A 14,651-nucleotide genomic window follows, 5' to 3' on the forward strand; every position below is an offset into this window, starting at 1 on the left:
TGGCATATGGACTCTGGGAAGAGAGTTAATTGAAATTTTTATACCGTTTTCTATCAACACAATCATGCATGCATTATTATCCTCCATCATCTTTTATCGCCGGCATTCTTTGTGTCTGTGGGTCTGGTCTGGTTTAACTTACCTCTGCTGCATGGGTTACTGATGCTTCGGTCTCCGGGGTTTTGTCCGTTATGCGTCGTCAGGATGTAATTTTTTATGGTGTCTTTCTTAGATATTTGGCTCAGGTTCCCCCCTATCCTTAATTGTTGTACTTGGTCTTTAGATCCTCAGGTTCAATGAACTTCTAAGTAGCCTTGATCACTTTCTGTCGGTAACGCGCTTTGTCATTGTACAAAAGAACTGAGTAGACAAAGTAAAACATCAGCTGAGAATAGATTTTATTCACCGCCGGCGTGTTCTAAAAAGGATATGTACGGTACGCCTCAAAATATGCCATCTCTCTCTCTCTCTCTCTCTCTCAGCTGTAGGTATCATCTGTGTTTCTCTTCATCGCGGTACTTTAGAATCCAAGAACATCCAAAAAAGACAAAAGAAAAGAAAACAGCGCTAACCCAACCATAACCCTTAAACCAAAGACCAATGGAAAAATCAATAATATGAAATGTGTAGCGGGAGGCTAGTAATCAATCAAAGGCAGCTTCTTGCCCACATCCCTCCTGCTCCTCCTTTGTCTGCTCTGGTTACTCCGGTCATCACTGCTGCTATCATGGTTGTGGGAATGATGGTGGTAGTGAGCCTGTTGGCGCGCCTTGAGCGCTTGTTGGAGCATACCGGCGTCGAAGAACCCATCTGTCAGAACGAAGCATATCAGTTAGCCTGTGCGTCTTGTTTACGTAAGGAGGGAGAAAAAGGGAAATAAAACTTACAACCACCAATCTCATCATCCTCACTCATCACCACGCTCTCCTCCATCGCGCTACTAACACTACCCCCTCCCGCCCCCTTAATGTTCCCCACACTGCTGCCGCCTCCATTGGTGTACATGCTCGTTGGTCCTCCGTGACCAATAAGCCCGCTGCTTTGACCGGTGATCAATCTTCCCCTCGACTTGATCCTGTTCCCGATCTTGGGGCGAGCCAGCTTTTCCTGTCCATTCTGGTTGATAGCAGCCGCGTCAATCTCCCGAGCCCTGCTCATACCCTTGTTTCCGGTAGTACCGTTGGCACCAACACCACCGGCGGAGGCGGCGTTCCTTGCAGCGATGCGCAGAATGCGGCGGATCTCAAGCAGGTAGGATTCCAAAGTGTCAACGAAGCGGCGGGTCTGACGATGGCGAGAAGACACGCAGATGGAAATGCACTCGTCTTTGATGATGTAGCCGATACCGAACCCTTCGCCGGAGACGGGGCCGAAGCCGAAGTGCCGGAGGGACGGGTTGCCGCAGTTGGAAGTGGACAGGATGGTGGTGTTGAGTTTGTCCCAGCCGGCGTCAGCGAAGATGGCGGGTAGTGGTTGAGGTACACCACCGCGTTGGGAGGGGGTGGCGGAGATGTGGGAGTTGATGGAGTCGCCACGTTCGCGACCACCGCCGTTGACAGACTGAGACTCCATGGATTGGGAGAAGACAGAGTCCTTGGATGGCGAGCCGATGATGGAGCCGTCTTCGAAAGAATAGCCGTTCATGCTGTTGTCGCTGGTGGTGCTGGCCGCGTCGTCGTCTTGCATCCGCTGCCAGAGGCAAAGCATGGCGTACAAGTGCCTATCGCAACCCTGGGCTTTCGCGCAGTCGCGGGTCTTGTTGACGTGGGCCTGGCAGGCCTTGCGGAGGGCGTCGATTTTGGCGTCCCCGGGGGCGTCGGCCCAGAATGTCTGGACGAAGTTGACTGAGTCGTCCGAGACGGTGCGGATGGCCTCGGTGCGGCCGTGCAGGAACATCTTGGTCATAGCAGGCTCGTAGGTGCACTCGACGCGGCCATAGAGGCCGTAGTAGGCTGCTTGGAAGGCCATCTGCACAAAGGCGTCCGGGGAGAAGCCCATGGAGGTGATGAAGTTCTTGCCGTAGCCGTGGAAGTCGAGACATTGGAACTCGTTCTGCTCAATGAGATCGGCCAGGCGGGTCTCGGCGAAGCGGACGGCCACGCTGAGCTCGGGACCCATGTCCCACTCGAGCTTGTGGGGGGTGGTGCTCACGTCTCCGAAGCTCTCAGGGTCACGCTTCGACGGGTCGGGACTCGTTGAAGCCCACATCGAGGGAGCCTTGCCATTGATGGACCGGGCAAAGCGGAGGATGGTGTCGGTGTAGATGTCGCTGGCGAACCGCAGCACGGTGTGACCGTCGACACCGGTGTGCTCAAAGTTGATACCGGCGCTGCCGTTCTTGCACACGATGATCTGAAGCTTGTCATACCAGCGGTTGGTGCAGGTGCCAATCTGGACTCCCTTCTCGATCTCGCTGGTGCCACAAAGCATGTTCTGAGAAAGAGCGGCAGCGGTGGTTGGCTCCGTATAATCCAGGCAGACAACGAAAAGAGCACTGTCGACTATGCTCAGGCAGTCGGCGTTGTTGGAACCGGGATCCCTGGTCAGGACGTCCCGCAGTCCCGACCAGACCTTCCGGTTCTCTGTGCTCAATACACCGAGGGCGCTCTTGGCAGCCTCTTGAATCGGGGTTTGTCGGGCGTCGTCAACGATGGTCTGGAGGTTGATGGCGATATCCTTCTCGGTCATGATGGCATCGGAGTTATCGTCCAAAACATCGAACCAGTAGAACTGGCCATGGCACATGACGACAACGTGCTTCGTCTTGTCATCTTGCTGAATTTGGCATCCGGAATCGGTGGGGACACGAGCGGTACCAAAGAGGCGTGAGTACTGGTACATGTCTAGGGGGGTTCCCCGGACAGTGTCTGGTGGAAGCTCCTCCCTGCGGACTGCCCTTACAAACTCCAAAGCCGACGCAATCAAGGAGGCGGCCCGAGTGACTTGGTTGTTGCGAGCCGGTGTCGGATCATCTTCGAGTAAGAAGAAGGGATTCAAGTTGAGAACAACGGGGTTGTCGTAGTTGAGGTACGAATCATACCCTGAAGACGTGTTAGCCAAACATGGACTGTAAAGGACCTTTGTGTCGGAAGAGACTTACAGAATTGCTCGATATAGCTTGTCTGTCCCTCGGCATACTTCTTCAACTTCTCATGCAGCTCGGGGCCGTCTGTTTGAAGAAACTCCTGAACAGCGCGCCTTGTCTCGGCATGTTCTCTGTGGGTTTGAAGCGGTTTTAGGGAGGCGAGATATCTTTGGCAGGTGCTTTCGAGTTCTGGGATAGGAAGCTTGGGGAGCTTGTCCTGGTGGGCAAATGTTACGCCGCCTTTGGACTTTTCTTCAGGAGTAGAGGCCATGCTGTTCTGACGTGCTTTTGGTGATGGGCTGATGGCGGGCTTGAGTGTGATCTGGAGTTCGGGGATGGAGCGCGGTGTTGTCGAAGTTGTGATGACTGGTGTGACAACTGGTTGGCTGATAGCGTCACCGAAAGCTCTCGGAGGAGTGAAAGTGCGAACTTCAGTAAGAGTCATTGTGTCAGTTTAGTTTGGTGCGAGGTAGCTCCAGGCTGTGTGTGTGTATGAGCGTAGTAGTTAGGCGTATCAAGTTGAGACTCGAGTGCTAATGTTGAAGCCACGCTAGGTTGTACGGGAGAAAAATGGCAGTCTTGAAGACAATAAGGCGGTATGCCACTGGGAATAAAATCGGCGGTCTGGATATCCTTTTGAAGGAAAATGGGAGGATGTAAGATAGGGAAAGGGTCCGGTTCTCGGCCGGGCTTTTGAAGGTATAACTATACGAAGGGGAAGTGGGAGCTGGGGAGGGGACTCTGGAGAGGAGGGTATCCGATGTACCCCGGTACATTGCCAGGGTGTATGTAAGCCGCATGGGCATGGTGAGGGGAGCAAGGGGAGCAGGCAGACGGGAGCGAAGAACAGCGCCAGACCCACAGACGTAGGTAGCGGACAAGCCGGGAAGTGTGTACAGTTAGTGACAGTCATGGAGCTCTGGGGACGAAGTGGAACTACCTCTTGTTCCCATGGAGGAGTAAGAAGAGCCCGAGATAGCAGTTCGAGGCACCAAAAGACGACGCCGAGGGTTGTTGTGACAGCGAGAGGAGGCACTGGAGCATGTGGTAGCTCGTTCGGTGGCCCTCCTCCAGCCATGGTGTGCGCGTCTGCAAGTGGAAGTGCCCCCCTGGGGGTGTGAATACCGTGAATGTAGCGGTAACCCGTCCAATCTTCAGGGGTTCGTCTTGTTTTCTCCGCAAGTCCGAGCACCCGATATGGAATGCGCCCAACTGGTCCAGATGCGTGGAACTGCCGTAGCCCGTAGGGTCTGACAAAAGCAAAGAAGGGAAGCTCAAGCAGGGGATGTACAACGTACCGTAACAGATAGCGAAGGTTCCAACCAATCTTGAGTTCTTTCTTTCGGTAGTAGAATATGCGGTGGTATCAGACCTCTTGGGCAATGGATGAGGATGATAGTAGAATGGGTCAGGATTGGAATTTTCGAATTAAGATGAGAGCAGATGGATGATTGCTAGCTCCCAAAATAGGCAAACCCTCTCTGAGTTTCCAAAATATCTTGAGAGTCCTGAATAGCTGTAGCCCTATGTGGTCACTGGTCAGCTGCCTTGGTCATGTACACACGTGTTCCCCAGACTGAACTAAAACCCATTAAGCCCTTTTCCCGTAGGATCAAAGCATGTGCTGGAGATGGGATGGGATTGTCGTTCACACCCCTTGGCGACAATGACGTTGTGGTGGTCGTCGAGCCCTTGGCCTGACCGGGGGGATGGTACGTGTAAAGATAGCTTGGTTACGTACATACCTGAAAATGGGGAATGGGAAGGCAGCGGGTACCGGTAAGATAGTCGTTTTCGCCGGTAACTTTGAGGGCTTGAAGGCGCGAGGTTCCAGTTGCAGAGACGGTGGACTGGATCGCGGCGGCCCGAGAAGCGAGGAGCGAGAAGATGTGCAGGCTAGCTTGCTTCTTGGGCTGGCCAGTGACGAGCGGCGGCGGCGTAGGGTATCACAGCCAAGTGGACGTTGGAAGGGGATCGTGGGGATCTTGCTCGGACAAGCGGAGGCCGTCAAAGGCGACGGTAGTGTGCGGCGGACGGCATTCGTGGGACTTGGACGGCGGGATGAGACGAGTCGTGCCGAGTGGGTCTCATTGGCCCAAGGAGACTCCATTCAGTTTGCGGGGTGACCACTGGGACTTGGACGGGCATGGGTCCGGCTCCAGAAGAATCCAGGCCAAGCCTGTGCTCCATTCTGGGGTTGAACTCCACTGGACCTCGTCCATCTCGTTTACAAGTCTTTTTCCTTGGATTGTTTTCTAGACAGAGAGTGGGCCTTGTCGAATGTAGATTTCATGTTGAAAAGAGAAAGGATGTAGTCGGGCTACCCGCTAATGTCAAGAAAATGTACGTGCATCAAACCGCAGTAGGTAAGGTACATGGCATAACTGTTCAGACGGCTGCCGCTGATGCCGCATTCTTTTGGATGAAAAAAAGGCATGTGAAAGCCACGAGCGCAGGCAGCACATGGGGGCCGCCGCCATCCAATGCACTGCAGTGCAGTCAACCAACCTGCATTACAGTGCAGATCATACTGTATTCTGTAGAAAACCAGAGTCTGGTGATGATGATGATGATTGGAGAACTCTTACCTAGTTCAGGTTGGGTCAGTCCTCCTGGCCCCAACTGCAACACACCTGAACAGACTAGGTACCACGACCCTCCTCCGGCTGACCGGATATTTGTGGAGATGGTGACTGTAGTGTATAGCCACGAGTCGTTGAGGACCCCGCGAGGAGAGAAGAGATAAGGCATGCATAGATATAGGTACGGCGCAAAGTGTTTGTAATCTGGAATGAAGAAAAATAAATAAAAAATTTACTCACGAATTTTACCGACGTGTGCTTATTCAAGCAAGCACTTTCGAACACAGTCAGTATTTTTGTTCAGAGCGGTGGATTTCTAGATGTCCATGGAAGAACTACAATACAATACAACCTGCTCTTCTAGGCAAAAGCTCTCTCTGGGGTACAAAGCAGATCTGACTCTCCCCGGATCAAAGGATATCTATCTACATTTTCTGCCCCAGGTTTTGACTTCCACTAACCTTAAATTCGAAACCAACAACGGGCGTGTCCTTCCGAAACAAGATGCAAAGCCGCCCTCGCCCTCCATCAAATCAATTTCATTCGCATTAATATAATATGTATGCATGCTTCCTCCATCGATCCGTCCATCCAACCGTCCCAGTCCAGTTGTTACGCAGTAGAAAGAGTCCCGTCTGAGATGTAACGCCAGGAAGCGTCCAATCAGAAAGCAAGGCCTCTTTTGCCGCCCTGAATGCCAAGCTTTTTGTCAGTTGCATTTTCCCCGGATCTGCACTCCGATAGACTCGACTTTCCCCGTTCGTTCGGGGAAAAGCTTGAAACATGACAGTTGCGAAAACGAAACGGACTTCAGAGTCTGTATCTTTAACGGGCTGTGTTCAAGTTCTTTTGTGTGATGATGACATCGTTTTGCGGAGACGGTGAATGTTCATCGCCAGTCGGGCTCTCACCGCTGGGCTGTATATTTATCCCACTCGATCACCATAACTGCCGTTAGTGCACCACATCCCCAGCTTCAAAATATCTATGTCTGCTCTCAAAAAGAGAACAAAAGTGGAAGGCATAACGTGATTATCTCAAACCACTAACATGCCTGTTTCGACCCTCCCTCCCCAGTTTCGCAGTTCGTTTCCGCTCGGTGATCGTAGGCAACAAAGAAACTAACGTGGGCTAGGTAATCCTCTGTACCTTCACATCGATACGTCCCATCCACAACTTGAACTGCCACGCATTGAGATGGTAATTTCTTCTCTGATTGTCTCCGCCGTCTAGGTCGTCAAACTACCCACTTTCGAACTCAAACCGCACAAAGTATCATTCGGTTGTGGTATAGCAAGAAAAAAACAACAACACACCAATGCACGTACTAAATACCGAACGGTGTGTGGGTGTGTGTGAGATCCCGAGATCGCGGGCGTGGAGTCTGGAGAACTGGAGACCTACCTGAAAATTCGTTACAATACGATACAATACAGCTCCGCTCCACCTCCATCTATGACTCCATCACATCTTTTCTTGGCTGACGCCGGCGAAAGAAAGAAATAAAATACCGACCGACGAGAGCCCTAGGAACATGCTGTCTCCACCCCCCTAATAACACCAGGTATTATTCCGACCGCTACCTAGCACAGAAGTGAACGGCGGCGTAGACCGCGACTGCGACTGCGATTACGGAGGAGGAGGAGGAGCAAAAAAGAGGGCTCCATCTACAAGCCCACCCACGCCTCACGGGGAAGGATTCGTTGGCTCGTTCGTTCGTTCGTTTGTAATGTGTGTACTAAGGGTTGAGAAGGAAAGCCGAAGCCTCACATGCTTTTTGCCTTTGACTTCGATGATCCCGTGACCAATAACCTCCTCCCGGCTTTTCTCATCCGTTCGTTCGTCGCCCTTGACCGCACTTGCAGAGATGGACAGAGACAGAGTCACGAGGTCGTCGTTGTGGTCGTCGTCGTTATCGCCCTTCTTTTCAAATAAAAAAAAAGAAAAAAAATTAAAAAAGAAAAGTTGAAAACTAAAAAAGTTTTAAAAAAAATTCAAATTTTTTTATTCCGTTTTGTCCCAGCTCGCTTAAACGCGTGGGAGGTGCGAGTGATGAAGGTGTAATATTAGGAAGGCATCGGATTCAAGTTGCGTGGTTGCGTTGAGAGTTAAGAGAAAGTAAGGAGGGAGGAGGGTGCATTCAGTGCTAAGGGGGTGCCACTCACTCTTCAGATGTCATTCACATCGATCCATGTGCATGTGAGGTAAGGGATGTGCTATTCACACGACGAGAAAAAAACATAATAATAAAATAACCAACTCAAAGCTGCTTCGACAAGCGACTGTATTCCAACTGGTATTGCCCTCCATACCACCACATTATGGCCAGATGATATGATATCCCTTTGCTCAGCCACCGGTTAAGCTTTGACGAGCTCCCGATCGCTCCCGAGTCCCGAACACCCATAGCCATGTTGCTCCATACCTAGCACTCGGTGATTCGTAATCGTCGAATGTAACGTGGACTGGGGAAAATAGGGAGAAAGTAAACAAACCCACTCACTCCCAATCCTACCCCCATCTCCTTTGAACGCCACCTGATAATTTTAACTTCCCAAGACCTCCCGAACCCAATGCAAAATACCGGGTGCCATGTAAACAATATGAAGTGCTCAAGGGGAGAAGAGGGAAATGAGGGCGATAGTAAGCAAAAAGAAAAGAAAAGATCAACGTATTTGAAAAGGTACCACCCAGCACCGCTCACTCCTTCACTCACTCACTCACCATCTCGCAAGGAGAAGTCCCTCGGCTTCGTCGGCACAGCGCCAAAATAGCTTGCTTGGTCATCCTCTACCGGTCGCTTCGACGAGCTGCCGCCGGGTCTAGGTGAGTAAAATCCAGCATCATTGGTATAAACGCGATCGAGCCCCGCGGTACGATCCGTGTTGCTCGTACCATACGGATTCGTACCAAATCCATTGTGCATTTCCCAGCTTCCTACGCGCTCGTGTCGGATTCCGTTCCTGCCGTACGTCACGTCGGCATCAGGCGCCGCTGCCCGATTGTTGTCATTGTTATACGCGCTGCCTAGATTCAGCATGCGAATCATGCGCTCCTGCTCGCGCCTCTTCTCCGAGCCGGCTCGGTGGAAGCGGAGACCGGCACAGAGGGTGGCTGCGAGAAAGCCGAGTCCGATGACGGCAACTGCTGAGGCGGCCCCGATGGCGCCGGCTATGGTGGGGTCCATTTGGAGACCCTGGCTATCGTGGGAGACGAGGGATGAGCTAGAGTCGGGGCTGCCGCCCTTGTTGTCGTCGCCTCCGGTGGCACCTTTGGCCACGAGACAGAAAGAGGCAGAACTGTCGCAGACTTCGCACCAGTGGGAAGATGAATTGAGGGCAATCTCTCCCATGGAATGTCTGAATTCGGCGAGAGACATGACTGATTGCGAGTTCCCGTTGCCAAAGAGGGCGTATTCTCGAGGAAGGGAGCCGGACTTGGCATCGTCGTAAAGGAACCGTACCCAGAGATCCTCGTCAGGAGGGTAAACCGAGTCGCTGTCGCCTTTGGAGAAGAGCTCGAAAATCATCGCTGCACTAGGGTTGGGAACATGGCTTCGGAACTGGTTACCAGATGGACCATCTATCAAGCCTGACAGAGAGAAGAACGCAAAGAAGGGCTCTATGGAGGTGAAGGCCATATTGAGCTTGTTAGTGTGTCCTTCTGTCTGAAGATTGCTGTCGAACCACTCCATAACTTTGCCAGCCATGGTGCGGCCTGCAATGGCGCGGATCTTGTCGCCTTCCTCCTTTCCAGACACTGTCAAGTTTCCATGCTTTTCACGCTGCTCGGTAGCTGCGAGATTGCCCATGTATTCGACAAAGGAGGAGTTCAGTTGACTTTTCGTGGCGTTGTCGTGTACGTAGAGATACTGGACGTGGTCATAGAATTCGTAAGCGTGATGGTAGTCTGCCAGATCCGAGGGGTACGCGATGTTGTTACCGTGGAAGATCCTTTCCCATTCCGCTTTGTAGAAGACCAGTGTCTCGTTATAGGTCTTCTCCACCCGAGTGTCGTTTTCAAAGCTGTCCAAAGAGTGTAGATACTGAGGGCAGAGTTTATTTGCGTCCACGCTAGAAGTCATGTTTGTTAGCCATCTTTCTTATCTAGATTGGTGATTATGGAGTTCTCTTACGAAGCAAATTCAGGATCGTCGACTGACGGTGACCTGATAACCGGATATTGATATCCTTCCAGAGGATAATCCAATATCTCGGTATTGGCAAGAAGAGCGGCTGCTATACCATCCGTCCCATTAAACACACGTGTTGATGGGGGGTAGAGGCCCTGCATGAGGGCCAAAGCACTGTGAAAGTTGTAACCATCTGCGCCCGCAAGGATATCAAGCTGGGTGTTGTCGATGGCGTTTGTGCTTAGGCCCACGAGCTTGGCTCCGATGAGCTTGGAAACGTCAAAACTATCCGGTTCTTGAGCAGCCACTATGTAACGATTGCGAAGAACGCGGCCTCGATCAACGAGTTGTTGAGCACCTAGGGGAGTCAAATTAGGAGGAAAACCGGGTACATCGAGAGGACTCCGGTCACCATGCATAACCCATGCAATGGAGGACCATACACGCTCCGTAGCGGACTCGTCCCTGGTGTTTGGAGATGACTGAGACAGAGCGGTTCCGACCAGAACGGAGGCCAGAGTCGCGGAGATAATGCCCTTCATAGCTGCGGTTGAGGAACCAGCCTCGAGCACGCGTCTTCTCCAAGAGGGGGTAAAAGAAGTATTTTGAGATAGGGACAAGTGAAGAAGGCGAAAGGATAGGTCGTGAACATAGGAAAACTCAAGCGAGCACACTAAGCTTCGAGTCGTGGAGGACTAGATCGGAGACGAAGCTCCAGCGAGGGTACTACTATAGGTGATATATGAGGGAGTCGCAGCGAGAAGGGTGAAGCAACTTGTCCGTACATCGTCCCTCGGGATCATGGCGGCTTCCATCTTCACGCGGCGTTGCAAATAGAATAGTCGAAGCAGAGCAGGCACACTACGAAGTTGGTCAGCTGGGTGTGGATTAAGCGTCACTGCGTCCGGGGGAGTTTCCCGCTCTTGTCAACAATTACCAGGAAGGACCTGTGTGCAAGGCATACGAAGGTAAGTGAAGGGAAAGGGTTTGAAGGAGAACAGCAGCACGGTGTCATTATAGATAAATCAGAGTCAAGTGACCGACCACCAACGACACAGCGTAGCCGAGGATGAGTCGAGCATGCAAACAAATGCATTTTCCGCCCTAGAGCTCCCTTCTCCGGATGGAGGTGAAGATTGCTTGGTTGCTTCCATGAAACTATGCAACTGTAGGAGACCACTTCCGGGGAAATAAGCAAGACGTGTGAAAAGAATGACAGAAATCCGACGTCGTCACTGCGGAAAGAGGCCTGACTCGAGCGTTCATGCTGGGCGCTGTCTTGATGGAATTTGTGGTTGAGGGGAAGAAAGGAGGGGTTGTTGGAGTTTGAGTTTGGTTGTTGGAGTCTCGGAGAGGAGGAAGTCCAGATGACGGGCAGTTAGTTAGTCAGTTGACACTTGACACTGCAGGGCAGCTGCTGACAGGTCAAGGAGCTGCTCGATTGGAAGGATTGGAGGAGGTGACATCTGTCTTGGCATAACTTGACAGGTGGAGCCCGCTACAGTTACAGTTCTCCGCTAAAATGGACATCCTGCATTGGTGATCCCGCCCCGTTTTGATCAGCGATCTCAATCGGCCCGCGGGGACTTCAATCCGTTCGACCAAAACTGTTCCGTTGTCGTACAACTGCTTGCGTAGATCAGGAGCAATGAATCAGCCCTAACGAACAACACCAACTTTTATTATACTGGGTTTATAATTCACTTCACGAACAGGCAACGCAGCACTTTTTACTCGCGGTACTCTCCAAATCACACACCGGCGATAATCGCCAAGTTTATTAACGTGCCCATTCAGGCAGGGGACTCTAGCTCAGGATAGCCTTACTCCTATTATCAGCCATTCATGTCAGTGCACATCTTACTACCTACAGATACATGGTGCTTGATGTGAACATCACTCAATGTCTCATCCCTTGACATCTGCCAGGCACCACCAAAACCCCGATCTCCGCCTGGTCAGTCCGCTCCGGGAGTGGGCTTTGCTGCAATGCAAGGGCATGATGGGCCATTGTTCCCGGTTGGGTTTACGCCCTTTCAGCTGAGACTTCTAGAAGCCGGTGACTCTCATCATCAAACACTATGGCTTGTAGGAGATTGTCGACGTGCTCACTGAGAGTTGATAAAAATAACCTACAAATCCGCCAATCTGTCTACCTCGAGTCCCATCGTGAACTCAAGTTATCGCACTCACTCCGACTCCCCCAACCTCACCGCGACAACCGAGCATCCGGTTGATCTCGAATATTCCGCCTCGTACGCAGAAGCCTCAGGTTGACGGTGACCGACCGCTCTCAAGTGAACACTCTCTCCGGGGCTAAATTCCAGATTGGCTGACATTCCCATTGGCCTGCTTGTCGCGTCTAAGCCCAAATGAGTGAGGTTCATCTCCCCGTTCATCGATCGGTTACATTTCCAGCAAGCGCCTGCTGCGTGGGTAGGTGGGGGACGGGTACATATGGCCCCCTGACGGTCTGCCGATCCGCCAGCCCGTCCATATGCATCCTAGCTCGCATCTTTCACCAACAGTCCATCTTGTCCGTGGGCGGCGGACTAGTCTCAGGTTTTTGTTCTTCCGGCTGTGATCAAAGAAACAAGAGAACTTAGACAATGCACCTCTTTTGCTCCCGGCTTTGTTGTTGTTTTCCCACCAAAAGGCTTGAGTTGCAGCAAGTCTTGTCGACCGAGCAAGTGACGCGAAGGAAACATTGACATCTTTTTTCTCTACCTACGCGCCGACCCTCATACCCATACCTATAATGCTTATCTCGATCAGGCATTGGATCTGAGACGCATTAAGAGAGAGCTGCCCGCTTGAATGCGTAGTGCGGCGCCACCATGACGAATATCGGCCCTTTAACGACGACCTTCACACCACCAGCCAGTTGTACCACCAACACCCCCCAGATATATCAGGTCTGGAAGGGGACCGCATCCGAATACATTCACGGTCCTCTCTACACACCTGATTCGAATTGCTTTCCTGATGGTTACGTTGCGAACCCGTCCTACTACTACAACCCCGGCTCTTGTCCCAAGGGATACACGACAGCACCATGTTCGCGCTCTGGGCTCCCTGTGACAGACACAGAGGCCGCGGGTAAGACTCAAACGGCAGTTGTGTGCTGTCCGAGCGGGGCGTACGATAAACCTTTTTCCACATCAAAAACAGCTGTCAGGATACTAACACCAAAAACAGTGCCCTCACCTTTACCTGTGCCGACAACACCGATCAGGCACTAGCATGTACCACAACCTTCCCCAAGGGAGCTGAGGTCCTGATGGGTGTGACTGTCGTATCCGATGGAACCATCGGACCTCACACTACCGTATCCGAACGACGAGGCGGCATCGGCGCCTATGGCATCCAGGTCGTCCTTGGAGCAATGTCAGACGGGGGGTACATCCAACCCTCAGAGCAGGATAACTCCGGCATGATGGCAACCGCTACCTCCTTACCGACGACACCTCAACCAACAATCACCGACGATCCATTAGCAACGACGACGAGCAGTAGTAGCGGCGGCGGCGGCGGCGTAAGTACCGGCGCGGCCATTGGTATCGGCGTTGGATCCGCAGCCGTCGCTCTCCTCGCTGCCGGCTCCGTGGGCTTCCTCTTCTTTAAACGCTGGTGGCGGAAAAAGCGACTACTACGGCGTAGAAGAACCATTGAAAACATCGGAACCCTCAGCAGCAGCAAAGGTGAGGGTGGTGATGGTGGTGGTGATGGTGTTGCTGATCTCGTCAGCATCATCAGCAACCCCCCGCCCGTGCCGCCCAAGGACCTGCAACCGCACTACGAGCTGTCGGGAGAGGCCTCGTCCATCGTGGCGGCGTCCGAGTGTGGTCATCAGCCATCGAGACACATGAGCCGGTTCTCCATGTTCAAATGCGGTACGCCTACTACGCCGCCACCTGGACACCCTGCCGAGGCGGAACAAGCTCATTTGTCACCGGTCTGGCCGAGTGCGAGCCACCAGAGTCGGAGTGGCAGTCCGAGCCACGCGTACAGCCGACCCGTCGAACACCCCGGGCACCAATTTGCCGAATTGGAAGCGGAGGTGCCAATTGAGGCGGCGAGTTCGGACATGCCGTCATCGGCGGAACAGTCGTTGACGGCACCGAGTAAATGGTAGAGCTTGAAGACTTTGAAGAGCCGAACCGGTACATAGTACTCACCCGGGCGGCGAACCTTGAGAGCTTTCCAGAAGGAGGTACAATTAGCAGCATTACGACAGAGACGGGGAGAGGGGGAGCGAGAAATGTCACCAATGCCGTGGATCTAATGCAGTCGAATTAGTTGTTGGCCGGATTGTGAGGCCTTGGACAATCGACAGAGGGGGTTCAAAGTGCATAACAGGGAGGATAAGATAAAATGCAAGACAAAAGCATTGGGATCGGCAGAGACGCATACATTATAGCCAGGCCAAGGCAAGGCTATGCTAGTCCCAACCAACGTCGTTGAGACACATCCTCGAAGAGTTCCGACACGGTATCCCGAAATACGCGGGCGCAACATGGCTGAGAAGCGGCATGAAGTATAATAGAAGAAGTAAGCTTGGACATACGACGATGATGCGTAATGAGTTGGACTTTGGACGGATGATGCCGAGCCCGTATCTCAATCAGGACAGAGAAAGCGATATGGTTGCAGAAAGACGAACTGGGCTACCTCTCGATCGATCAACTAGCTGTTTCTTTTCGGTGTTTCATTACTAGATGTGGATTATACGGAGTTTAGGTGCCTATATGGTTTTATCATTAGCATGTATATACCATAGTGTTTATCATTCGTGTCAAAAGACACCCCCGAATTAGCATTGAATACGTCTCTTTTCGCTGTATAGACGTCT

At 52.2% G+C, this 14,651-nt stretch overlaps 5 protein-coding genes across 5 annotated transcripts; 1 reads left to right on the top strand and 4 right to left on the bottom strand.

Annotated features, from left to right (window-relative positions):
• Positions 1-637: 637 nt before the first annotated feature.
• Positions 638-3,530, bottom strand: B0T23DRAFT_319154 (Choline/Carnitine o-acyltransferase-domain-containing protein; the record flags this gene model as incomplete). Its single annotated transcript, XM_062835107.1, has 3 exons — positions 638-810; positions 888-3,041; positions 3,101-3,530. The coding sequence occupies 3 exons, from the start codon at positions 3,528-3,530 to the stop codon at positions 638-640; spliced, it is 2,757 nt and encodes a 918-aa protein (XP_062692068.1).
• On the bottom strand, positions 3,438-4,439 carry B0T23DRAFT_172315 (uncharacterized protein). The gene has a single exon (XM_062832934.1). It carries the CDS (start codon positions 4,161-4,163, stop codon positions 3,636-3,638), a length of 528 nt encoding a protein of 175 aa, XP_062692069.1. The 5' UTR covers positions 4,164-4,439; the 3' UTR covers positions 3,438-3,635.
• Positions 4,350-5,480, bottom strand: B0T23DRAFT_172341 (uncharacterized protein). Its single transcript, XM_062832935.1, has 2 exons — positions 4,827-5,480; positions 4,350-4,601 (listed from the first exon to the last, which is right to left on the bottom strand). The coding sequence occupies exons 1-2, from the start codon at positions 5,193-5,195 to the stop codon at positions 4,494-4,496; spliced, it is 477 nt and encodes a 158-aa protein (XP_062692070.1). The 5' UTR covers positions 5,196-5,480; the 3' UTR covers positions 4,350-4,493.
• A 2,903-nt stretch (positions 5,481-8,383) lies between these two features.
• Positions 8,384-10,341, bottom strand: B0T23DRAFT_319835 (histidine phosphatase superfamily; the record flags this gene model as incomplete). Its single annotated transcript, XM_062835144.1, has 2 exons — positions 8,384-9,740; positions 9,803-10,341. The coding sequence occupies 2 exons, from the start codon at positions 10,339-10,341 to the stop codon at positions 8,384-8,386; spliced, it is 1,896 nt and encodes a 631-aa protein (XP_062692071.1).
• Positions 10,342-12,521: 2,180 nt separating this feature from the next.
• On the top strand, positions 12,522-14,007 carry B0T23DRAFT_172382 (uncharacterized protein). The gene is made up of 2 exons (XM_062832936.1): positions 12,522-12,938; positions 12,998-14,007. The coding sequence occupies exons 1-2, from the start codon at positions 12,637-12,639 to the stop codon at positions 13,932-13,934; spliced, it is 1,239 nt and encodes a 412-aa protein (XP_062692072.1). The 5' UTR covers positions 12,522-12,636; the 3' UTR covers positions 13,935-14,007.
• Positions 14,008-14,651: the final 644 nt, after the last annotated feature.

The sequence above is a fragment of the Neurospora hispaniola genome (genome assembly GCF_033458365.1).
Source record: "Neurospora hispaniola strain FGSC 10403 chromosome Unknown B0T23scaffold_5, whole genome shotgun sequence".
NCBI classification, from domain to species: Eukaryota; Fungi; Ascomycota; class Sordariomycetes; order Sordariales; family Sordariaceae; genus Neurospora; species Neurospora hispaniola.

Coding starts and splice junctions, on each gene's coding strand:
- B0T23DRAFT_172315 (XM_062832934.1), bottom strand. CDS start 4,163: ATGGCTGGAGGAGGGCCACCGAACGAGCTACCACATGCTCCAGTGCCT.
- B0T23DRAFT_172341 (XM_062832935.1), bottom strand. CDS start 5,195: ATGGAGTCTCCTTGGGCCAATGAGACCCACTCGGCACGACTCGTCTCA. Junction 4,602..4,826: donor CATTCCCCATTTTCAGGTAT/GTACGTAACCAA, acceptor ATAGGGCTACAG/CTATTCAGGACTCTCAAGAT.
- B0T23DRAFT_172382 (XM_062832936.1), top strand. CDS start 12,637: ATGACGAATATCGGCCCTTTAACGACGACCTTCACACCACCAGCCAGT. Junction 12,939..12,997: donor GTGTGCTGTCCGAGCGGGGC/GTACGATAAACC, acceptor CACCAAAAACAG/TGCCCTCACCTTTACCTGTG.